Here is a 25370-nt window from a genome sequence, read left to right as displayed (position 1 = left end):
TTATTAATTGTTATAAAATATTCAGAATATTTCTTTTCGTTTCACACATTTAAAAACAGTCGCTTAAGAGAAAACGATTGAATTCTGAGTACCTCGTGAATAGTTGTGATGCCTCACTGCTTTGACATCATTGTAATGGGGTTCGCAAATAAGAATCATATATACACTATTTAACTTCATTTATTTTTTCATATACAAAAATCACGTCTGATCGCTATGACCGCAAAATTACAAGAGCGAAAGAAAGAATACAGTTCAGTTCAATTAGCATCGATATATAAAATGTTAATCCGCTGTTAAGACAGCTGAAGCACCGGGTGACTCCGCTCATAATCCGTACATGCCGCCCGCCAATGCGTCGTCCAGCATGAAGGCTCCTTGTGATTCTTGATCCGTGTGTTGATCATAATTATGTTGAAATCGGAAGTGGACAAAGCTTTGTGATTGACCTCTTTTGAATGCCAGATTTCGTCTTTAATGTAACCACTCTGACTAGCGAGTCCGATCCAGGGTGCAGTTCGACGACTCGGCCTATAGTCCATTTAGCTGGTGGTAGATTATCATCCTTTATAATGACTAAGTCGTTGATGTTAAGATTATCTTTGATTTGGCACCACTTTGGCCGAGTTTGCAAGTGTGATAACCAATCACGAGACCATTGAGACCAGAATTGTCGCGTCATGTGTTGTTGTGCGAGAAATAGTTCACGCAAAGGCTTATTATTCGGCCGACCTTGTGGCGGTGCCAGTAGTGCGTCACCAATTAAGAAATGTGCTGGAGTTAGTACTTCTAAATCGTCAGGGTCGGCGGTTAGCGGGCAAAGTGGACGTGAGTTCAAACATGCTTCAATCCTGATCAAAACTGTAGTAAGCTCCTCATACGTCTGCTTGTGGCTGCCGACGATCCGTTTAAGATGATGCTTCATTGCTTTCACGTTTGCCTCCCAGATGCCACCAAAATTGGGAGAATATGGAGGTGTGAAATGCCACCTTGTCCCATGTTGACATGTCGATTCGTTTAGGGCTGCCTTGCAAGTGATGGGCTGGTTAAGCGATGTACTCGCGCCAACAAAATTTGTGCCGTTATCACTATACATATGTTGAACTTGTCCTCGACGTCCGGTGAATCGCGTAAATGCTTGCAGGAAGTGCTCTGTTGAAAGTCCAGTGACGGCTTCCAAGTGGACCGCCTTGGTTGCTAAGCATATAAAAATGGCTACATAGCCTTTGTAGGTGGTTGATCCTCGTACACGCGCGGCTTGAAGTTCAATCGCACCAGTGTAGTCAACTCCTGTTGTAATGAACGGACGAGTTGGGGGGTTGACTCGATGTAATGGCAAGTCACCCATCAATTGCTTCGCTACGACTGGAGCTACCTTAAAACATGTGACGCATTTCCGGATGATTCGCCTGACTGCTTGTCTGCCTCTGGGAATCCAGAATTTGTAGCGTATGTGAGCCAGTGTTAATTGAGCGCCGCCATGTAGAGTGAGCTGATGAGAGTGTTGAATTACCAAATCTGTAAATAGGTGACAATGAGGTAATATAATTGGATGTTTTCGAGAAAAAGAGAGATTTGAATGCTTGAGACGGCCACGAATCCTCAAGATATTGTTGTCAAGAAACGGTGTAAGATTTGAAAGTGTGCTACGGGGTGGTAACGGCTTGTTCCTTTTAAGCGCTTGGATGTCGGCGTGAAATGTATCGGATTGTGCAAGGCGAGCTATGCAGCACAGGGCCTCATCCAGCTCGTCAGGAGAGAGTGATCCGTGACTTCGTTGTGCTCGAGCATGAGCATTGTGGCAGAATCGTAACATGTATGCCGTGACACGTAGCAGTTTTGTATACGACGAGAATCGGTCAATAATAGAATCCTTTGTGTCTGACAAGGTAGTGAAGGCTCTAATTTTTATGGATTTGGCCTCCAGATCCCGTTCTTCTGGATTGAGCAATTGTGATTGCGTGTTTGGCCAAATATTGTGTGGTTTGCATAGCCAGGATGGGCCATGCCACCAAATATCAGGTATTTGGCTCGGTGGTAAGCCTCTGGTTGCGCAATCTGCTGGGTTTTCCGATGTGTCTATGTGGTGCCACTGAGCCGCTGAGGTGTGGTCGAGAATGTAAGACACTCGGTTGGCTACAAACGTTTTCCACCTAGTAATGTCTCCTTTAATCCAGTGCAGAACAATGGTAGCATCGGTCCAGTAAAAGGTAGATATATGTGCATTGGTCCATCGGTTATTCTCCAGCACCCATTTGGTGAGTTTGGTAGCTAATACTGCACCGCATAGCTCAGTGCGCGGTATTGTTAACGGCTTGGTTGGCGAAATTTTTGATTTTGCGACGATGAGCGTTGTATAGAAAGTCCCATCAGACTGTTGGGTGCGTGCATACACTGCTGCTGCGTAAGCACTGGAGGATCCATCGCAAAAGGTGTGCAGTTGTATCTCACTACTAAATAGTGGCGTAAATTTGACGCTGCGTGGTATTTTGATCGTCTTAACCTTCATTAGTTGCTGTCGAAATTGTTGCCATTTGACGGCAATGGTGTTGGGAACTGGCTCATCCCAATCCAGTGAGGTACTCGATCCGTCCTCGCGATATTGCTTCGCTAGTGTGATTTCTTTCAATATAATCTTTGCTGAAATTACAACTGGAGCGATTAATCCAAGAGGATCAAATAAACGTGCTATGGTCGATAGGATTTCTCGTTTTGTTATACCGGCTGGAGTATTTGCTAGTAATTTATAAGTGAAGCAATCTTGCTTGGGCAACCAGTACATACCCAGTGTTTTGATGGTGTCCGCATTGTCCCAACTGAGGGATGTCTGCTTGCATCGATGCTCGAGAGGTATCGTTGCCATCAGATCCTGGTCATTACTAGCCCATTTTCGTAGCTCCATGCCAGAGGATTTTAAAGCTAGCATAGTTTGCAAACTTTTCCGTATTGCTGCCTCTTGTGAATGATCGCCTGAGAGAATGTCGTCGACATATATCTCATTTTTGAGAACGTTGGATGCCATAGGATATTTTGTCTGTGTGTCTTCAGCTATTTGATGGATGACTCTTATAGCTGTATAAGGTGCAGACGCTGTTCCAAACGTGACGGTAGTTAAGCAATGCTGTTTGATGACTCCATCCGCCGCCCGCCATAAAATCCTCTGGTACTGCGTGTCATCAGGGTGGACATTGATACAGCGATACATTCGTTGTATATCGGCAGTGAAAACAAACTGATATTGTCTCCAATTCAAGAGAACGGCTGGCAGATCATTTTGCAGCGTGGGACCTACACATAGTACATCGTTTAACGATCTGCCATTTGAGGTCCGGGCCGATGCGTCAAAAACGATACGTTGTTTTGTGGTGAGGCTTTCTTCTTTGAAAACTGCATGATGTGGTAGCACGCATGATGCAACATGCCGACCGTAGGAATCCGTGGTTATGGTTGAGTTTTCGCTCGTCTCTGCCAACGTGATTTGACCTAGTTGAAAATATTCTTCAATTCCTTTGCAGTATCTGATCCATTTGTCTGGGTCCCTTTGAAGGCGCCTTTCGAGTTGAAGATATCTGTTCAGGGCGATCTGATGAGATTTTCCGAGCGTCATACTGGGGTCAAAGTTCCTCTTGAATGGCAAACGGACTTGATAACTGCCGTCTGGTTGACGTTGATGGGTCTGCTTAAAGAAAGACTCGCACCATTGATCTTCTTTGGAGAGCTTTGGGCGTTCTGGAACTGATTCTACCTCGCAAAATACCTTAAGCAGCTCTTCGGAGTTTATTATGGCATGATTACATCGAATGTGGCGTGTAATATGCGTGTTGCCAACATTGCCTAACAGAACCCATCCGAGTTGAGTATTCTGCGCTATGGGTTCGTTTGGCAAGCCAATCTTAGTTCCAGGTAACAAGAGTTGTGCCATAAGGTCGGCTCCAAAAATGATATCGATTCGCTTGGATCTATAATAATAGGGGTCTGCGAGCATGAGACCATGGATATGACTCCAGTTTCCTGCTGGAAAACTTTGACTTGGCATGTGTGATGTCAACGTGTTCAAAACATAAGCATCGTCGACCTTTAACGAGAAATTTGGGTTAGTTGCTGTTTGCACCGAACAACTTACGATGAATTTGCAGCGTCGTCCTGAATCTTGACCGACTCCGGTGATTGAAGTGCGAGTTGTGCTTCGGGAGAGCTGGAGAGACTGTACAGCATGCTCCGAAATGATAGTTGCTTCCGATCCTTGGTCAAGAAGCGCGTTTACCGTGGCCTGGCATCCTGTCTGTGTGTTACTGAGTACAACCCGAGCTGTTGCTAGTAGTACCTTTCGATGAGTCATAGATGAAGTTGTAGTTGACATGCACTGTAGAGTCGGCTTGGCATCTGAACTGGCTGCTGAACTTTGGCATGATGTCGAGGAGGGTATCAGCGTTGGCTGTGTTGCTGGAAAATGTAACATCGTGTGATGACGTTGACCACAATGAAGACAATTCTTGTTGCTGGGGCAGCTTGCTTGTGTGTGCGATTTTCCCAGGCAATTGAGACACAATTTTGCCTTGCTGGCCACTTCCTTCCGTTGGTAGCAATCCATTGAAAGAAATTGCGGACATCTTCGAAGTATGTGTAAGTTGCCACAATGATAGCAAGCGGACGCGGAAGCACCCGACCTGGTGTGGGCGCTGTGCACACGCACGCGTTTAGTACCGTCTGAAGTTTCATTTGACTGTTTCATGCCGCTGCACGCGTTACGGCTTTCAATAGCGTCTAACGTAACAAGTCGATCATTGAGGAACTGTTGCAGATCTTTGTATGAAGGAACGTCAATCTTGCTGCCCAGATGATGCTCCCAAGCTGTGTGAGTGTCTTTGGGTAGTTTGGTTGTTAGATAATGAGTCAACCAAAAATCTCCTCCCTGTAGTGGCGCCTTGACGGTATTGCAAGCGGCAATGCAGACGTTGACTGTACTAACCATAGACCGTATGTCAGCAGATTTTTCTTTCGAAAGATTCGGTAAGTTGTAGAGCATGTTCATGTGGCTGGCGAACACAATTCGTGGGTTGTTATATCGTTGTAGAAGTGTGGTCCAAGCGACTTCATAGTTTGCTTCAGTTAAAGCGATTTGGCGAATGTCGTTGTCCAGGCCTACTGGTAATGCTTCCTTTAAAAAATGGAACCTTTGAATCTTATCCAGACGCTCATTATTGTGAATTAAGCGTAAAAATGCATCATGAAAACTTGGCCAGTCCGCGCAGTTGCCAGAGAATTTCGGAACTGGTAATTTTGGCAGTGGTATCCGTACTTCCTCTACATGTGTTGTTATTGTAGAGTTAGCTGATTCGTTGTGCGTCACTGTGCCTGGATAAATTCGTTTCTTTTCTTCGGCCACGAAACAGTAAACTTCCATGCCCAGGTCTTCGAATTGGCTGATTGTATTTTGTTGCTTATACACACTTTCTTCGTAGTCTGCCATGCATATAAGTGTGTGATGCGCCTGATGAAATTCTTTGTTAAACTCGTCGATTTGATTCAAACGTTTTTCGAAATATATTTCCGTTTTCCGCGCACTCGAGTCTTTTTTCACATTACTGAACAAGCGCTTCAAAGACTCAATGCGGTCAGTTTGAACTCGCACCAGTTGATCAAATTTCGACATTGTTTATACTGACGTTGCTCCACTGTATGTAATATGCACAAATGCTCGTATGTTATCGGTGTTCTTCTTTGACGTCTTGTTTTTTTGAGTTGGCAGAGATTCCGGCAAATCTAACGGAATCGAAGGGCAACGGGACTTAGCTCTGTCGTGATGAGAGCGAGCGCGAATGTTTGCGTATACTGCTCTGTCGTGATGAGAGCGAGCGCGATAGAAAACGTAGGCACGGTGATTTATCTGGATGAAGCCGACCACGAAGATAAAATTGCCAAACAGCTTTTAGCAATTATTAATTATGATTCTTATGAGCAAGGTTCCCCTCATGGGCCACCAATGAATAGTTGTGATGCCTCACTGCTTTGACATCATTGTAATGGGGTTCGCAAATAAGAATCATATATACACTATTTAACTTCATTTATTTTTTCATATACAAAAATCACGTCTGATCGCTATGACCGCAAAATTACAAGAGCGAAAGAAAGAATACAGTTCAGTTCAATTAGCATCGATATATAAAATGTTAATCCGCTGTTAAGACAGCTGAAGCACCGGGTGACTCCGCTCATAATCCGTACACCTCGTAAAAACAAATTTGAAATGGTGAGTAATTCATATGTCCGTGGGTCTTAAATGGCTTTTTGTCACCTTACGGGATTTAATTTCAATATAGCTTTAGCACATTCTCAGAAAATAATAAATCAAAAGAAAACTAAAATCTGATTATCTGCCCCTATTCTAATTTAACTCGACTAGCTTAGAAAACAAAGAAAAAGACTTTGTATTTAGTCAGCTGGTTGCCATCTTTATTTGTTTAATAGTAGTGTAGCTATGTCTGTTGTGTATTTTTTTGTTGCATGCTCTGCTTGTGTTTTCATAGTTTTTAGTTTAATAATTTAGTTATTATTTTTCGTGGCCTTGCGTATTTGTTTATATTTGTAATACATTTAAATACATTCCACAGCGGTTTTAGGGTTTGTTCTCGCGACATGGCTAGCTTATGAAATTTGATAATGTCCTAGAAAAAATGATCCTTACATTGGCGTCCAGATGTTCGTTTATCGAAATCTAATGTGTCTGGGTTTTCGTATTCGAATCTTGTCTAGCCGCAGCTAGTCGGAGCTGCGAATTCCATTCGTGCTCGTTTCAGAGTTGTGCTAAGCGAATGCTTTGGTTTTTGTCAAGCTCGCTAGCAGCTTTTTTCAAAAGTTTGTGTCGAGGTGTCGCAGTGGATCGAGGTTTCAATTGGGACATGAGTCGAAACAATTCCTAGCAAATTTACCAAAGAAACTAAAGGACTAATAACATTGTTTTTAGCAGGCATGGAAACAAACGAATCGTTTTGAACCATGTTTGGTACTTTCCGCGTACGATTTCGAGCTAAATTATTGTTATACAGTATAATTCGCTTAGCTGCCTCGAGTACTTTGCACAATGCCTCGATGCAGGTAACTTAAAAATGCAGCTAACTTAATTTTTTTTTTTCTATTTTCTATTTTCTATTCACACAAAAAAATGGAAAAATAATGCAGATATCTTGCCGATGCAGCTAACTATCGATGCAGCTAAGCGAATTATACTGTACTTATAGTTTCTCTAAGACATGTCGCTAAGTGTTCCTGCGATTTTGAATGTTCATCGTGCTCGCGAGAGGCGACCCACCTTTGTCTGCCGCGTGTCCCACGTCATCGAAATCTTTAGCCTGGAAGCCTGGTTCAACATCGTTTATGATACATACATACATAAATATTATTTCAAATACATACATACATATACACATATATATAGGTATATATATAAAAATAACAAATAATAGTATTAATAAAATCGTAATGTGTAATTTCCCAATATAATAAAAACAATACGCGCCGGCATGCCCTGAATACTAAGCTGATACTTTCAATTGCTCGTCGTGCCCGAGTGTTCTACGTCGACGTCCCCGTCCGCGTTCTGCTGCTCCTGCGGTACATACATCACGGCAGTGCCCTGCTTGTCTGCATCCGAGGATATCGACCAGTTGCGCTCCAGCTGCTCCAAGGCCGCCATGGTCGCCGTGGTCGTCACCCCCGCACCGGAGCTCTCTGCCCCGGCACCGTCGCTCATAACGCCCGCTTTAAGCGTTTCCTCCAGCAGCACCTGGATCTTGTCCTGGTCGTCGAGGTGGACGAAACCGAGGCGCACCAGTTCGCTGGTGAGATCCGCCGCCGTATCGTTCTCGTTCACCTGGCATGTCAGTTGGCGGTTCATCTTGTCGTCCATGCGCAGCAGTATTGTCATGGTTATGTCATTGCTATCCTCTTTGATTTTAACGCTGCACATCATGTTAACGATGCGCCGCGACTCCGTGTCCACAGGCTCCGGCGTGGCCGATTTTACGGAGTCAGCCCGTTCCGGGGAGGCGGCCCGGGAACGGAAGTTGGGCGGCTTCTTGCCGCTGTACGTAATTAGCGGATACACACCATACTTCACGTCCTCGACGAACTTTTCCAGCTTATCGGCGCCTGAAACGTCTGCGAGTCGGTACTGCCGCTCCTGGCCGCCGGCCAGCCGCAGCTGGGCCATAACCACGTCCGGCTGGTAGTATCGCTGCATGAGGCCGTCGAAGGCGGTTTCCGAGAACATAGTGCGGTTGGCGGGCGAGAAGACCAGGCAATGGGCAGTCAGCAGTTTGAGGGAGTGCACCTGTAGTAATAGCAGCAAAAAATTGATTATTAACTACTGAGTTTTTCAGTTAATTACCTTTATAAAAGTGTTATAAGAATACCTTGCAATGTCATTTGAACCATGTACAAATTTATATTTTAAAGTCAACAAGAGCGAACGCTACACTGTTTTTCTCGAATATCAGACTCAAGTTGAAGTGCAAACGAGAAGTTTCCACACTTTAAAATGGCATACCAATGGATATTGACAAGACAAATAAGACCAAAGTATCGGCGTGGCAGTTCTATGGGGTTTCCGTTGGAGTGGACGATTCTAATGAAGAATCGCTAACAATATAGGGCTGAAAACGATTCCTTCTACCCGTTAATTTCCTCTTAACGAATATAGTAACAGGTATGAAAATAAAACAACAGACCCTCAGTAATCAAAATAAAATGTATAGTTACATATTAACCACAACTTGAACTTAAGATATAAGTGACTGTGAGCAATAAATAATATACTACAGTCAAAATGGATTGTAGAATTATCAACTGATTACTAGTTCTCCTTCCATTTATATACATATATATATAATATACACATGAATATAATATATTAAATTCTAAGATAATTTACGATATGATTCGGATAAAACCAAATTTAGAACTTAAATATTTAACGGTGCATTTAAATCATATAATTATTCAAATCTTCAGATTTCAATTATTTACTTAAAATAAAATTTAATAATATCAGGTGTCTTATTAAACTAAATCTCTCACTCGATGGATCCGAGAATTAGAATGCAAGGTCTAGTTGACAAGGCAATTGTTATGCGGGTCTTGAATTTATAGCATTTAGAACAAGATAATTGACTTGAAAACTCACCTCGAAAAGCAATGGGTGAAAGAGCAGATCATTGGCGCTGGGTCGGTCCTGCGGCTGCGGGTTGAGACACTTTCGTATCAGGTCGCGCTGCAGATCGTTTTCCAGGCTAAAGATTGTGCGCTGGATGGTCTCCTCGTTGATGGCAGTTGACTCGCTGTTACTGGGCTGGATTTCCAGGGCGGCCATCTCCAGGGCACACATCCCGAAGGCGTAGATGTCGAGGGCGGCGGTCAACTGGTCGGCGGCGCCGTACTCGGGCGCCTGGAAGTAGTGGGCGCCTCGTTCGCGTTCACGCTCCCGCTCTCGGCCGCGCCGGACGCTGTAGTGGACCGCGTCCGGGACCACCGAGCCGATCTTGACCAGGCCGTTGTGCTGGATGAAGATGCTATCACAGGTTAAATTGCCGTGGATGATGGGCGGCGAGCAGGAATGCAAATAGCTGAGTGCGGACAAAATCTGAGTGCACCACCGGCGCCACGACTCCAGCGGTAGCCGCTTGGCGTTGCGCTTGGTGCGCTTGAGGAACTGTTTCAGCGATCCGCTCGACATGTACTCGGTGATAAAGACCACCCTGGGTCGCTCGGCCTGCTGCGTGTCCGTCCAGTAGCGGTGGAACTTGACAATGTTTTGGTGGTCCAGCTGCAGCAGATTGTCGAACACCTGCCGCATCTTCTCCTCCTGCGACTTCAGCTCCTGTAGGCTGGCATATTGCACCTCATTCCACACGACCTCTACGCCCTCCTCGGTGTCCATGGCCAGATGGACGCAGTCAATACCGGGTACGTCACGCTGATCCACCTCCTCGCGTCGCTTCAGCCAGCGTCCACATGGCGACTCCTCCAAAATCTCGCTCTCATCCTCCGAATCGTCCCCGGACTCGCGTGGCGACGAGTCCAGATTGACGCCCTCGCTGCCAGCTACGACGCCGACGCCGACCGCAGCGCTGCTGCCCGCATCAGCTGTTGAGGCACTAACTATGTGCGGCGGGGGCTGCTGCGTCGACTGCGACGGCGGGGTCGCTGCTGGGCAGGATGCACTTACGGGGCCGGCCGCCAAGGAAGGGTGGTGCTGGATGGGTTCATCCGCTACCGTGCTACCGCTGATGCCGGCATTCGCTTGGCTATTTGACATTAGGGTGCGGTCACCGACGCGGCTGCGGCTGTTGAGCAGTGCTGTTCCAGTTCCAGAAGGCCTCGTCGTCTTCGGTTTCCAGTGTTTATTTTCTTTGTTGGACTGCCTACGTTTGCGCTAGCTTTTCGTGGTATCCACTACGGGGTCCGGGCAACGAGCTACATCCGCCGCTGCTCCTCTGCCGCTGCCTCTGCCCCACTCACTGGCGCACACATACACACGCACGCGCCCACACAGCTCATCCACTGCACCCCTCGCCCAGTAAACACTCCGCTGCGACGGCTGGCGGTTGCTGGGACGTTTTTCGGCACCTTCGACGGCGTCTTCTGTTCCAATCCTCGACTGCGTCGCGAACTGCGATCCGTTTGTTGCACTTTCTGGCCTGACACGCTGCCGATTCGTTTATTTAGGCGTTTTTTTCACGCTAAAACACCCAAGAAATGTGAGCAAATCGATGCCTCTGGCTTATCGATAGTCACCCCCGCATATCGCTCGGCCAGCGCAACTGCGGCATGCTCATCGATAATAACGCGTTAAGCTGAGATATGCCAAAAATGGCTTAATTTATGTGATTTATTAATTTTTTATACGGTAACGAGCAAGGAAAATTAGTTTGCAGGCGGTTCATTTGATTATAAGCCAAGTTTTTAGTAAAATATTCTTTTTCTTTTGAACACATTAAGAGCTGGCAAAAAATAGCTAGATGGTCCGGAAATATGCAGAATTACCAACATCATAGAACCGTTTTCGATAGTTTCTCAATGGTACCGATAACACCTTGCCATCCGTGCCGGCAGCTCTTAAAAATATCCGAAGTATCGCAGATTTAGGCAAAATCTGCATCAATTAACCAAACATGGATAGCATAATTGGACGCAGCCAGTTTGTCTCGGAGACGGCCAATCTGTTCACAGACGAGAAGACAGCTACGGCAAGAGCTAAGGTAGAACACAAATCTTAATCAGACAAGACAGTCCGGACTGCTGTATTGTACCATATATTTTCCCATTCAGGTGGTCGATTGGTGCAATGAGCTGGTCATCGCATCGCCTTCGACAAAGTGCGAACTGCTGGCTAAGGTGCAGGAGACTGTGCTTGGATCGTGCGCGGAGCTGGCCGAAGAATTCCTGGAGTCCGTGCTGTCTTTGGCCCACGACTCAAACATGGAGGTTCGCAAGCAGGTAGTCGCCTTCGTAGAGCAAGTTTGGTAAGGATTTCCATCAAAGGATCTAACTTCTTGCTGAAACGATTTATATTTTCCATCCCAGTAAAGTGAAGGTGGAGTTACTGCCCCATGTCATTAACGTCGTGTCTATGCTGCTTAGGGATAACTCGGCTCAGGTAATCAAAAGAGTGATCCAAGCCTGCGGTAGCATCTACAAGAATGGATTGCAGTACTTGTGCAGCCTCATGGAGCCCGGCGACAGTGCGGAGCAGGCGTGGAACATCCTCAGCTTAATCAAGGCGCAAATACTGGACATGATCGACAATGAAAACGACGGCATACGTACAAATGCCATTAAGTTCTTGGAGGGCGTCGTGGTTCTGCAGAGCTTTGCTGACGAGGACAGTCTGAAACGAGATGGAGACTTCTCGCTGGCAGATGTCCCCGATCACTGCACACTATTCCGCCGTGAAAAGTTGCAAGAGGAGGGCAACAATATTTTAGATATCTTGCTTCAGTTCCACGGAACAACGCATATTTCCTCAGTGAACTTGATTGCCTGCACAAGCAGCTTGTGTACAATTGCCAAAATGCGACCCATTTTCATGGGCGCCGTGGTGGAAGCCTTTAAGCAGCTGAATGCCAACCTGCCGCCCACCCTCACTGACTCGCAAGTAAGCTCCGTGCGTAAGAGCCTTAAGATGCAGTTGCAGACATTGCTGAAGAACCGCGGTGCCTTTGAGTTTGCAAGCACTATCCGAGGAATGTTAGTTGATCTGGGGTCCTCCACAAATGAGATCCAGAAGCTTATTCCCAAAATGGACAAACAGGAAATGGCTCGTAGACAAAAACGCATCCTCGAAAATGCTGCGCAAAGTCTTGCAAAGCGTGCGCGCTTGGCCTGTGAGCAGCAGGATCAGCAGCAGCGAGAAATGGAGCTAGACACTGAGGAATTGGAACGACAGAAACAGAAGTCTACTCGAGTTAACGAAAAGTTTCTGGCAGAGCATTTCCGTAATCCTGAAACTGTTGTGACCCTGGTGCTGGAGTTCCTGCCCAGTCTGCCCACTGAGGTGCCACAAAAGTTCCTTCAGGAATATACACCCATTCGCGAAATGTCTATTCAGCAGCAGGTAACCAATATCTCCAGATTTTTTGGCGAACAACTATCTGAAAAGCGCCTAGGCCCAGGTGCCGCAACCTTCAGTCGAGAGCCGCCAATGCGGGTTAAGAAAGTGCAAGCGATTGAATCAACACTAACTGCAATGGAAGTGGACGAGGATGCTGTTCAAAAACTGAGTGAGGAAGAGTTTCAGCGTAAGGAGGAAGCAACCAAGAAGCTGCGCGAGACCATGGAGCGCGCCAAGGGTGAGCAGACTGTTATTGAAAAGATGAAGGAGCGCGCCAAGACGCTGAAGCTGCAGGAGATCACCAAGCCTCTGCCACGCAACTTAAAAGAGAAGTTCCTAACTGATGCAGTGCGTCGCATCCTCAACTCGGAGCGGCAATGCATTAAGGGAGGAGTGTCATCAAAGCGCCGTAAGCTGGTCACCGTGATTGCTGCCACCTTTCCCGATAACGTACGTTACGGCATCATGGAGTTCATCCTGGAGGATATAAAACAGCGTATCGATTTGGCATTTTCCTGGCTCTTTGAGGAGTACTCTCTGCTGCAAGGATTTACAAGGCACACTTATGTTAAGACAGAGAACAGACCCGATCACGCCTACAACGAGTTGCTGAATAAGCTTATCTTCGGCATTGGAGAGCGTTGCGATCACAAGGATAAGATTATTTTGATTCGTCGAGTATATCTAGAAGCACCCATTCTTCCGGAAGTCTCAATTGGACATCTAGTTCAATTAAGCCTGGACGACGAGTTCTCCCAGCACGGCCTGGAGCTAATCAAGGACCTTGCAGTGCTTAGGCCGCCGCGAAAGAATCGTTTCGTTAGAGTGTTGCTCAACTTTTCTGTGCATGAGCGACTGGATCTGCGGGATCTGGCACAGGCCCACCTGGTCAGTCTGTACCATGTACACAAAATACTACCGGCTCGAATAGACGAATTCGCTCTGGAGTGGCTTAAATTTATCGAACAGGAATCTCCGCCGGCAGCTGTTTTCTCGCAGGACTTTGGTCGACCAACCGAGGAGCCTGATTGGCGGGAAGACACTACCAAGGTGTGCTTTGGTTTGGCCTTTACCCTGCTGCCCTATAAACCGGAAGGTAAGTTGTTGCTGTCCCGTATTAAAGAAGAAAAAAACTATTAAATCAATTTCTTAATATTCTCTTCCCCTGATAGTTTACTTACAGCAAATTTGTCAAGTGTTTGTTTCTACATCTGCCGAACTGAAACGCACGATCTTGCGCAGTCTAGATATTCCCATAAAAAAGATGGGTGTAGAAAGCCCGACGTTGCTGCAACTAATCGAGGATTGTCCTAAGGGTATGGAGACCTTAGTGATCCGTATAATTTACATACTGACAGAGCGAGTGCCATCCCCCCATGAAGAATTGGTTCGGCGGGTTCGGGATCTCTACCAGAACAAGGTCAAGGATGTGCGCGTGATGATACCCGTGCTAAGTGGCTTAACCCGATCCGAGCTAATTTCCGTTCTGCCGAAGCTGATTAAACTTAATCCCGCTGTGGTCAAGGAGGTTTTCAATCGATTGCTTGGTATCGGTGCCGAATTCGCGCATCAGACGATGGCCATGACCCCCACTGATATTCTCGTGGCTTTGCACACCATCGATACGAGTGTCTGCGATATTAAAGCCATCGTTAAGGCTACATCCCTATGTTTGGCTGAAAGAGATCTGTACACACAGGAGGTACTTATGGCTGTGCTGCAACAGCTTGTAGAGGTTACTCCGCTGCCTACTCTGATGATGCGCACAACAATTCAGAGTCTAACTCTGTACCCGCGTCTGGCAAACTTTGTAATGAACTTGTTGCAGCGTCTGATAATCAAGCAGGTCTGGCGGCAAAAAGTAATCTGGGAGGGCTTTTTAAAGACCGTGCAGCGCCTGAAACCGCAGTCAATGCCGATCCTGCTGCACCTTCCTCCCGCCCAGCTGGTGGACGCACTGCAGCAGTGCCCCGATTTAAGGCCAGCATTGTCGGAATACGCGGAGAGCATGCAGGATGAACCAATGAATGGTAGTGGTATAACCCAGCAGGTTCTGGACATCATCTCCGGGAAATCAGTTGATGTGTTCGTGACGGTAACTATGCATTTTTTGATTTAGTCTTAAATGAAATAATAGTAACTCAAATACCGAACCAATATCGAAGACGTTCAGCTACTACATACGAGTATCTTCTTTTCAGGACGAAAGCGGCGGTTACATCAGTGCCGAGCATATTAAAAAAGAGGCACCGGATCCATCAGAAATTAGTGTCATTTCCACAGTGCCCGTACTGACGTCTCTAGTACCACTACCAGTTCCTCCCCCCATAGGCAGTGATCTTAACCAGCCCCTGCCGCCTGGCGAGGACTAGTTGCAGTTTAATTGTTTTGTTTGCTCATACACATTTTTAAATTACTTAATAAGATAAGGTCTATAATTTTATAAACTCACTGTTCTAGGCGATAATACATAAAACCAAGGTCTTGACCGCACCCACATACATTATAAAGGAATATAATTTTGTTTGTTAATGATCAAAAGATTGGGAGTATACCCCACGCAAATAACACAAAAATTTCGATTCTGAGTGGCCACGACCATTTACGGATCAGTTCATTGCGAGCACTGTCATCGGCGTAATACAAGTGTTTCAATAATTTCAGTACCTTTAAAATACCTTTGAAAGTACGAAATATTTAATTAGAACATTGTACATAATTACAAACAGATGTTTTTAAAAAGATGTGGAAAAAATTCATTGTACGCTGAGATTACACGGCTTACAGCTCTACTTCGGCTACCATTTTATCGCCAGCTAAGGCAGCAAGAATATTTCTGGCTGTAATCCGGGACATTTCCTTGCGCGTTTCGATGTCAGCGCTGCCAATGTGGGGGAGAATAACCACATTATCCAGTTTCAGAAGAGGATCGTCGATTGGCAATGGCTCCGGCGTCGTTACATCCAGACCAGCTGCTAGAATTCGTTTGGTTTTCAGTGCCTCGTACAGGGCCTTCTGGTCTACAACGCCACCACGCGCCGTGTTGATAAGAATGCAGTTGGGCTTCATCTTCTGAAAGGCAGTGGCATTGAAGATTTCCTTAGTCTCCGGGGTTAGGGCGCAACAGACTACGATTAAGTCCGACTCGCGAAGCATCTCGTCAAAGTCCACGTGCCGGGCATTCACAGCAGCCGCCTCCTTGGGGCGCAGTGATCGTGTTGTGTATGTTATCTCCGTCGGCTTAAATGGCACAATGCGTGCCGCTATCTCTTGGCCGATGCGGCCGAAGCCCAGCAGGCCGACCCGGGAGCCCTTCAGTCCCTGGCCGCACATCCACATGGGGGCCCACGACTTCCAGCCGCCGTTGTAAACCTGCTTGTTGGCCTCGAATAGTCGGCGGTTGGTGGCCAGAAGCAGGGCAAGCGTTAATTCTGCCGTGGCATCCGTTAGGACGTCCGGTGTGAAGCCCACTCGAATTCCACGTTTCCTGCACTCCTCCACGTCGATGTGATCGTAACCCACCGAAATAGTTGCCACGCACTTCAACTGAGGACCGGCAGCATCCAAGACTTCCTTGTCAACCTTGTCCGTTAGAGCGCAGTAAAGGGCATCTTTTCCGGCCACGACGCGGATAAGCTCGGAGCGGGGCACCGGATTGGTCTCATGCCAGGTACTCACTTGGCAGCTGAGCAAAATCGTGCATGTCGAAATTAGTGTCTATGCTAATAACTAAATAGCCGGTTACAACAACAAAAACAAACCTCTTGCGCAGCAGCTCCAGACCGCTGTCATCCACATCCGGCCTGGTTACGTACACCTTGTGTTGGGAGCTCATCCTTCGAATTATGTGTCCCTGAATCAATAAGTTTCTGACTTGTCCGAACGGCAACCGCGGTGGCATTGAGTTCAAAATTTCCAAGCAAGTAGGTAAACAAAGTAACAGGTTCCGTAAGTGTGCCCGAATTTTACATTACACATTAATCCGCTAAAAAAGGAATATCACAGACATCGGGGATCTCGACTTTAGACTACCCTGTACATCGGCTTAAATTTTTAGCTACTTATTACCACTGCCTTTACCGCCATAGTTTAATTTTTTTATTCGTATTTTTATATTTTCATGTTGAATATTAAATATATATAAATAATATTAATACCACACTCAAAAAAAATATTATGAATAAAAGTATATTTACTTTTTAATGATAACGGTATGTCTCTGTCAATATCTTCTGTCAATATCTTTGACGGAAAACATCAGAATTATTATTATTATAACTTACTTTTCTCTCACAAAGAACGAGTAAGACATACGACTACAGCACTACAGGGTATACATCACATTTGACCACAAAACTTTCGAGTCTAAACATTAGATCTTAAATTTTTCGACATTGCTTAGAAGTTTTGCCGGGCGGGCTCGAATATCTTACATGAATGGACCAAGCCTCCTCGTAAAGTTGACCACACGTGCCTTCCTGTTATTCAACGGTCGCCCCCAGAATCGCTGGCTAAAGTCGATGGCCAATAGTATGGTTTGCTCGCGAGGCGTCTCTCCAGAATTGATTGCCCAGCTGGGAAAACCACCTAGGATGCGCACAAACCCGGCATTCCGGAAGGTGGCAACTCCTGAGTTCAAAAGCATATTTACCCCCGAGCTGAATGACCTTGTGGCGCTCTTTAAGAAGTACGACTACGAGCTGCGGATCGCCGGCGGAGCTGTGCGCGACATTCTGATGGGCATTCCACCGAAGGACATCGACTTGGCCACCACCGCCACTCCGGATCAGATGAAGCAGATGTTTGAGAAGGAGGAGGTGCGAATGATAAACGCAAACGGCGAAAAGCACGGCACCATCACTCCTAGAATCAATGACAAGGAGAACTTCGAGGTGACCACATTACGCATCGACATCCGCACCGATGGACGCCATGCGGAGGTGATGTACACGACTGACTGGCAACTGGATGCGAACCGCCGCGATTTGACAATCAACTCTATGTTCTTAGGCTTTGATGGCACCGTGTACGATTACTTCTATGGCTACGATGATCTCCAGGAGCGTCGCGTGGTCTTCGTGGGCGAAGCAGATATTCGCATTAAGGAGGATTTTCTGCGCATCCTGCGCTATTTCCGATTCTACGGACGCATCGCAAGTGAGGAAAACAACCACGATAAGGCCACCCTGGCAGCCATAAAGGAAAACGCGAAAGGTCTTGCGAGAATAAGTGGCGAGCGGATCTGGTCTGAGCTCCAAAAGATAGTGCCGGGAAATTTCGGAGCCGCATTGTTTCTGGAGATGCACCGTTGTAACCTATTCGAGTACATTGGGCTGCCTAAAGAGCCATATCTGGATGAGTTCGACCGGCTTTGCAAAGCGCTAGATCAATTTGAAAAGCCACATCAGCCGATTTTGTACTTGGCAGGGATGCTGCACTCCGTGGAAGACGCCATGGAAATGCACAAACGCCTGAAGCTATCCGCCTACGAACGAGACCTGGCTAGGTTCATTACCCAGGAGCGGGAGAAGGTAAGAATACCGATCCGATCAAGTTAAAATTGCGTCTTTAAACACCAGTTTCCCTTTTTAGGTTGGCTCACAGTACACGACCCTGCGTGACTATCAGAAGTTGTGCTTACAAAAGTACATTCAAAGGGATTTCGTAGAACAGTTGCTGAAATACTCTGGCAAACTGGAACTTTACAACCAGCTCAAGTCGTGGGTCAAGCCGGACTTCCCGATCAGGGGAAATGCTTTGGCTCAGCGTGGTCTGAACGGAATGAGGCTTGGTTTGGTGATGGATGAACTGAAACTTTTGTGGGCAGACAGTGATTTTCAGCTAACACACGACGATTTACTGAAATGGATTCCCAACGTACTGAAAAAGATACCAAGCGCTCCTGGTAAAGTGAAGCGAATGAAGTAGTATTGATTACATTTAGATGTAATCGATGTAAATAAATATATGGGTTTCCCTTGAATTTTCAGATAATTTTCATTTCTTGATTTTCTTTTTATTTCCTACGACTTTGTAAAAATTTGGATCGGTCGCTTGAATCCTACTTTGCAGTGCTCCGGTATGCCCATAAGTTTCATTTCGGCAAAGCCCACTTCCGGGCTAAGCAGATATTCGGTGAAATGATCAGGTCGGAATTTAATTGCATTGTAGTTATCTCTTATTTGTTCCTGAAGAGATAAATGTACATACATTAAATTAGAATATTCTCTATCGATTGTCCGTCTAATAAAGCTCACCGATAGCTTCTTGCGCCTCTTGTAGCCGTCGAAGGACTGAGGTTCCAGGATCAGCTTGCCGCCCGGGCGCAGCTGCAGGTACATGCGTCTGAAGGCCTGCTTCAGGCCGGAATCACAGAAATTAAGGTGGATCCACTTAGTGACAGACAGGCAGAGTATGACGTCGAACTGCGGCCGTTCAATTTCGAGCAGGACGTCGTCCTCCAGGACGTAGTTCCCGTGCACAAACTGTATGTGGGGTATCCCCTGCCCCGGGGTTGCGTGACGTTTCAGGTGACTGACGGTTTTTTGGGCATCATTTATTAGCCCCCGATCTATGTCCAGGCCCACGAGGCTCTTAACCTCGAATTTCCTGGCAATCTGGATGGACAGGTGGCCAGAGTTGCAGCCGATGTCAAGCAGCTGCTTGTTCCGAAACAAATCCGGTTGCGTGCCAAGCACGTCCAGGCGTATGTCGTGAAAATCCTTGTTCAGGATGCGCTTGCCGTAGTAGTGCTTATAGTTGCCGTACTTGAAGTTAAGGTCCTTGTTTTGCATGGGCTTTCCGTTTAGATGGAGCCGTTTTTTGGGACTCTGCGCAGGCGGACGGCTTGTGGCCTCCACATTTGATTCCTCCTTTTTCAGTCTTTTGGATTCCACTTGCTTTTCATCTAATGTTATTACACATTTTCGCTTTTTCGCACATTTTTCGGCTTGTTTGCCGGTCAATGGCGTATTGTTGTTGTTCTCCAAATCCATTGTGAAATCCAAAGTATAAGAATTCATTGGTATGTTAAAATGACTTGAGGAACTATTGATGTCTCATTAAATACTCACTACATATATATCAATGAGTTTATGCCCTTGCCCTTTTATATCTTTAAAAACATACAAATTAAAATGTTTACCACATCTTGCGGTAATTTCTAACTTAGAGTGACCGTTTTAAATACCACTTTCCGCACAGATGATAAATATACCGAAATAATATAACTGTATATAGCACATGATGTAAATTTATTTTATATGCTTTACTTTCCCATAGTTTATTATTTATTCAAATTTATTTAAGTTGGCGTAATCAGTATATTGTAACTCAAAGCTCTGCCGGGACTTCCATACCTAAGAAGTTGTTATTATTAAACATAAGATACATATGTTTGTTTACATGATAATTTACGCATGTAGATTTCTACAAAGCCTGTAAGTATGCTATAAAAATCGAAAAAAGACCCTAACTTGAAGTGCAAATAAAATTGATTTAGAGCATAAGTTTAAACGTGGCTGATGTCACCAAAAAAAACGGGCTGTCCTTGGAAAATAAAATTAGGAGCTATTGTTGCATAGCAGCTCCTGCCCTATTTTATGGTATCCCAGTGTACGGTTTTGCAGCTAAAGCCCACCTAAAAAAAGTTCGAGTAATCACTGGACGTGAGAATCACTGGTGATCGTTAGTATATAAGAAATGTTTATATCGAACGTGATCTCAGTCACAAAAATAGGGGACAAAATCCAGAAGATGGCCAAAAAAATCACACGAGAGACTGGATTTACACCCCAACGCGGACCTTCGAATTGTTATAATGGTTATCTCTCGTATCCCCAATACAAGTTACCTCTATTTATATACATATATATATGATCGAAACTGCGTCTATATCTCTACAATCCGCATGCTCGATCGTATAAGTAAAATTTATAATTAGATTAAGTTGCCTAGGTGGTAGTAGTACGCTTTTTCTATAAATAAACTCTTCTTTCTAATATAAAATTTAAAAGTCAATTTAATTTGTTTTCTGGCTGAATGAAATGAAATTTTTATATACTTCAGAAAATAAGTGGACACTAGAAAGGAAATCAATGAAAGACTATAATGAAAATACCCAAGTATCTATACGATTTTTTATTATACCCGTTACTTGTACTAGAATCGTTGAAAAGTATGTCCCTTCTGCCTGGATCTAATCGATTTGTCCATGTCCGTTTGTCCGTTCGTCCGTCCGTATGAAAGTCGTGATCTCAGGAACTAGAAAATGTTGAGATTAAGCATGCGGATTGTAGAGATATAGACGCAGTTTCGATCATACTTCCAGATGAGTAACGGGTATCTGATAGTCAAGGTACTCGACTATAGCATTCTCTCTTGTGCTACATTTGTGTTTCTTTTTTAAAATATGTAATATGTAATTTCTTAAGTGCGCATATACATACGTATCTCCCAACGGTGTTAAGCAAAAAAATTGTTTTCGCCATTGATTTTATTCCGATTTCTGCACAGCCATGGCCATTTCGGTTGGAGGTAAATGCTTTTGCTCAATTTACATAACAAAGCCCGCTTAATGAAAGCATAATATATGTTTTTGCAAATTGAAATCCTCGTTTTGTTTGCCGCATCGGCTAAAAGTGTCGGCTGCAACCACGCATCATACAGATTCCTAACCATCCGCGCGTGCCGCACGATGACCCTTATCGGTGAAATGGACTGGGGAGAGAAATACGAACAATGCGATGATAGTTTCGGCTAGGTGAGGACCAGTGGTCAGTTAAAGTGCGGCCAAGGGTTGAACGGGAAGGGCCGGCTCGTGGCAACTGCCCATCACGAGAACTATTTATAGATCCTTACTCATACCCATATTTTACTATTCAGAAGGTCCTTTAATTACGTATGCCCCTGCCTGCATGGCCTCGGCAGTTATGAATTTCAAAATCCCTTCTTATTTTCCCAAAGTCTTTCAAGAAAACCCAAAACCAAAGGGCCCATTAAGCGGCAAGAGATAAGTTCCATCCAAATAAATTGTTCAATTTCTCCCAAAACAGACTGGCATCGCACAAGACATTTCCCAGGGAAAACTTGCTCGAATCAAAGGAAATAAAATTAAAATAAAATTTCCGCCCGTCGAAAGGGTTGCGTTGGTCTGGTTGAGGAACCAGTTTTAGCCACTTTTCCCAACAAAAGGATGTAGCGCCTATTAAAACTTCAAATGACTTGTTGTTTTTCCCCTCAGCGTCCAGGTCCTTTGATGATGGATGGACAGCCCAGCATCCCGGCATCGGCATCGAAAATGGGCAAGAGCATACGAAATCCAAAACCAGTTTGCCCGACTTTGTGCATCGAAAGCTGCACAGCGTCCAACATTTAATCTGCTGCACATGCGCGGCTCGCTGAGTGAAATTAGAAGGGATTTGTTTGGTCAAATCCTCGGGCTGGCTCCGAGCTCTAATAATTTGAATACCCACATGAGGGCTGCGCGGCTAACAAGCCCGGCGGACTCTGCGTCCAGGGTCGGTCCAAGACCAGGTCCTCATGGTCCTCCGTCCGGAAGAACCCTGTAATTCGATTCGATTCGTTCGGGGGTAGCAAAGGGTTGCCCTGCCGCCGCTATTGTAACTTTATAATTTCGGGTCAGCGTGCTGGTCTACTCCCAATTGCCGCTCACCTACCTCCTCCTCGTGCTGTCCTCCACCAGCCCTCCTCCAGCCCGTCCCAGCCCGTACATATTGTGCATACATATGTGTGGCATTAACTTATTTCGGAAGATCCAAGCCATTGTTCCCCTCGCAAAACGGTCATTTGCATGTTCAGTGGATGAGTGGAAAGTCTGTTCAAATTCAACCTATTTTCCCTTTTTGGTGATTGAAACTTTGATGGGTAAAGTGTCTAATTTTGCGGCAGAGATTTGCTTGTTTAGATAAAAATCGTTTTTGGGCGGATTTTGATCTTTGTTGCACCAAACGGAAATGCTCGTTCAAGCATGGAACTTAGTCAACTGTTCATATTGAAAAAATGTTCAAAAATACAAACCAAACATAATAAATGGTACAATTTAAATGAATATTATCTGGTACAAATTAATTATTTATTTACGACAATAGATAGATATTATCAAATACAATATAAGAAACGATTTCAGTCATAATTTATTTTGTCATCATGTAAAATATTATTGTGATACTTTCGACAATCTTATGAATGTATAAAACACCCTTGCAGAGAGTATATGGATATTAGTCATAAGTTTGCATTGGATATATTGGTATTTATATTCTAACTTAGTACCAATATTCATGTGCTCAAATTAAATTAAAAGATAAGAAGTTGTAGCCTTGCTGTTTTCGATCATAGTCGGATTTTAATCACTTTACACCAGTTAATTAAATGGTCAAAATCTGACGAGTATATCATATATGTAGCTATCATAGGTGCTAAAGGAAAATTTGTTAAAAATAGTGGGCAAAAAAACAAAGTTTTATTGATTTTTATTGAATATTGTTACTATTTATAGCAGAAGTTATCATAAGTTCGTTGTTTTATACCAAAAGTCATTCTATGATAAAGTCCGAAATAAAAACAATAAGTGGTATAAATAAAACTACAATTTATTTATTTTTAGAAAAGTTCGCAACTGAACGTTACTTTATTACGTCGTCTTATATTTCAAAATAGGGTCTTCGATTTTTATGATATAATTTTTGCAAACTATTTTATCCCATAAAGGGCAAAAGGTGCACCCTTTTTTCCTGACCCATCCAAAATCGAACAAAAAAATGACGAAGGCTTGGATGGGTCACCTCTGAGCACCCTTTCCTATTAATCTGCATGACTATTGGCATTCGATTGCCATAAATTCGACTTAATGCGGCAATGACCCCAAAAACCAAGCCCTAGTCGGAGCGTATACCTCCTCTAGGATCGAAACCTTCACGGGTTATTGCATTTACCAGTTCAAGCTGGCATAACAGAGGCCCAGGCCAAATCAAGACGATCTCTGAACTCACCCTGCCGTTGGGTCAATGAAAAATCACTTCAGTTTTGAGGAAAAAATCATTAGATTCGTCACAAAAAGGAACGCACGGAAAGGGGGAAGAATCCGAGAAAAAAGGAAAGAATAGCGGCGAGCAAGGGTTGGAGACCTTTGGCAGGGCCAGACCATTCGTCTTTGTTTGCATTTCACCTCTGCGAGTAATTTACTGTGAACCCGGCGAGGATCGAGGTCAGGATAAAGATGAGGCTGAAGATGGGGATGAGGCTGAGGACGCGGCCGAAGGAGGCCGATGACTATCTGCGCACTGGGGTGGATGCTGCAGCTTTGCCAGCAGTGACATCATAAGACGCGACACATTTGAACCCGGCCCAAGGACCTCTGGCTGGATCCTGCACCCTTTGATACCTGGCTGTGGTGCCTCGGTTATTCGATCGCTCGTAAATTCCTCCTTTTCCTAATCTCAATCGCAATCCTTCGCCGATTTTCGCACTGTGGGAATTTTTTGCGGACGGAAGGAAGCGCGATCATGATCGATGGCTGTATAGGGTTTCAGTGGGGTTAAAGGGGCGTCGATCGATTCAGTTGGAAAGGGAAACTTTTAAAGGCAGAAAAGCGAAACGTGAAATCCAAAACTGCACTTTTTATTACTGCAGAAAACTGCACTTCGATCGCCTCATTAAAAGAAATTGTTGCTTTGTATGTATTTCCTTAGAATTTCTTTATAAATACAGCTTCTTTGCAAAAGACTTTGTAAAAGTCTTAATATTTTACTTGAAAAGAATCTCTAAATACTGACCCAAATTTGTTGCATTATGATGGTAAGAATTGTATTCTTGAATATTGTAAATGCATAGTTAAGGTCAGTTTTAACTACTTATACTATATTTTTACCCGTTACATGTAGAGTATCTACAATAGTATGAGGATGAGGATAAATAGCCGGGTCGGTCTGGCCATGTCCGTCTGTCCCTCCCAAGCCACCCAAAACCGCTACTCCCACACTTTTGAACAAATTTTAAATTTTTTCCCATTTTATTCCCCAATATATTATTCAATATACCAGGAAATTAATGAATTTTTGAGTTTGCATTTTCACTAACTAGCTGAATAACGTGTATCTAATAGTCGGGGAACTCGAATATCACATTCCCTCTTGTTTATATTTATCTGTATTTTAAAACCCAGTATTTACTATTTAGTATTTATCTATTTTCATTCTTACGCTCTAAGTAATGAGTAATTGTAACAACAAAACAATACCAATTGTCGTTGAAAACCGCTTTATACAATAATTCCCACATTATGCGACTTTAAATTTTCCCTTGCATAACCGCTTAATTATAACCTAAGCTGTTGCTTTTCCGAATTTTCACACAATTTTCCGGTCGTTTTCGGGGAAAAACCCGTTTGTCCAAATCGCTTCGGGTCCCGCCCTTGACCACAGACCACTTTGATGCATTTTTATTGTGTGTTTTTGTAGAAATTCTGGTGACGCGTGTCCAACAAAAGTTAACCCCTCAATGGGCGAAGCGACCGCTTGACCGACGCTGGACAGGATTCGGGATACCCCTTTGTTTTGGTCAGTGCTGTCAGTCCGAGTCCGTCCTTTTTGAAGAGCACGTGCGTGTGATTAGGAAGTCGCCTTGGGTTGGTCAGCAAGTTGATTTCGTATAGCAGATCTTGTACATAACCATTGTATATGTACATACATGCAGATGTATGGTACTGGAAAATATGGTACATGGACGCACAGCAGTAGGG

General features: G+C 44.7%; 5 protein-coding genes across 9 annotated transcripts, besides 5 other annotated features; 2 read left to right on the top strand and 3 right to left on the bottom strand.

Moving 5' to 3' along the window:
* Positions 1–96: 96 nt before the first annotated feature.
* Positions 97–6229: a mobile genetic element.
* On the bottom strand, positions 6162–10790 carry Madm (MLF1-adaptor molecule). 2 transcript variants are annotated; one of them, NM_001316491.1, is made up of 2 exons: positions 9185–10790; positions 6162–8332 (listed from the first exon to the last, which is right to left on the bottom strand). In NM_001316491.1, the coding sequence occupies exons 1-2, from the start codon at positions 10313–10315 to the stop codon at positions 7550–7552; spliced, it is 1914 nt and encodes a 637-aa protein (NP_001303420.1). In that variant the 5' UTR covers positions 10316–10790; the 3' UTR covers positions 6162–7549. The 2 variants fall into 2 exon arrangements, with proteins under 2 accessions (NP_001303420.1, NP_649581.1); NM_141324.3 differs by having other exon boundaries at positions 6438–8332.
* Positions 7047–7232: a mobile genetic element.
* A 33-nt stretch (positions 10791–10823) lies between the features above and the next one.
* On the top strand, positions 10824–15122 carry Sym (Symplekin). The gene is made up of 5 exons (NM_141323.2): positions 10824–11258; positions 11329–11522; positions 11584–13706; positions 13783–14705; positions 14812–15122. Exons 1-5 carry the CDS (start codon positions 11172–11174, stop codon positions 14980–14982), a joined length of 3498 nt encoding a protein of 1165 aa, NP_649580.1. The 5' UTR covers positions 10824–11171; the 3' UTR covers positions 14983–15122.
* Positions 15123–15286: 164 nt separating this feature from the next.
* Positions 15287–16552, bottom strand: CG1236 (uncharacterized protein). Its single transcript, NM_141322.2, has 2 exons — positions 16372–16552; positions 15287–16295 (listed from the first exon to the last, which is right to left on the bottom strand). Exons 1-2 carry the CDS (start codon positions 16509–16511, stop codon positions 15392–15394), a joined length of 1044 nt encoding a protein of 347 aa, NP_649579.2. The 5' UTR covers positions 16512–16552; the 3' UTR covers positions 15287–15391.
* A 392-nt stretch (positions 16553–16944) lies between these two features.
* On the top strand, positions 16945–18602 carry CG2100 (uncharacterized protein). 2 transcript variants are annotated; one of them, NM_001170041.2, is made up of 2 exons: positions 16945–18141; positions 18203–18602. In NM_001170041.2, exons 1-2 carry the CDS (start codon positions 17044–17046, stop codon positions 18536–18538), a joined length of 1434 nt encoding a protein of 477 aa, NP_001163512.1. In that variant the 5' UTR covers positions 16945–17043; the 3' UTR covers positions 18539–18602. The 2 variants fall into 2 exon arrangements, with proteins under 2 accessions (NP_001163512.1, NP_649578.1); NM_141321.4 differs by having other exon boundaries at positions 18203–18591.
* On the bottom strand, positions 18598–19787 carry CG1239 (uncharacterized protein). 3 transcript variants are annotated; one of them, NM_001300256.1, is given in 3 exon segments: positions 18598–18798; positions 18868–19620; positions 19684–19787. In NM_001300256.1, coding segments are annotated over 2 exon segments (903 nt in total). In that variant the 5' UTR covers positions 19606–19620; positions 19684–19787; the 3' UTR covers positions 18598–18633.
* A 400-nt stretch (positions 19788–20187) lies between these two features.
* Positions 20188–20395: a mobile genetic element.
* A 422-nt stretch (positions 20396–20817) lies between these two features.
* Positions 20818–20991: a mobile genetic element.
* Positions 20992–24533: 3542 nt separating this feature from the next.
* Positions 24534–24764: a mobile genetic element.
* The last annotated feature ends 606 nt before the right edge of the window (positions 24765–25370 follow it).

Source organism: Drosophila melanogaster, chromosome 3R (assembly GCF_000001215.4).
Source record: "Drosophila melanogaster chromosome 3R".
NCBI classification, from domain to species: Eukaryota; Metazoa; Arthropoda; class Insecta; order Diptera; family Drosophilidae; genus Drosophila; species Drosophila melanogaster.
The sequence above is the reverse complement of the archived record's forward strand: the minus strand, read 5'-3'. Positions and strand labels throughout refer to the sequence as shown.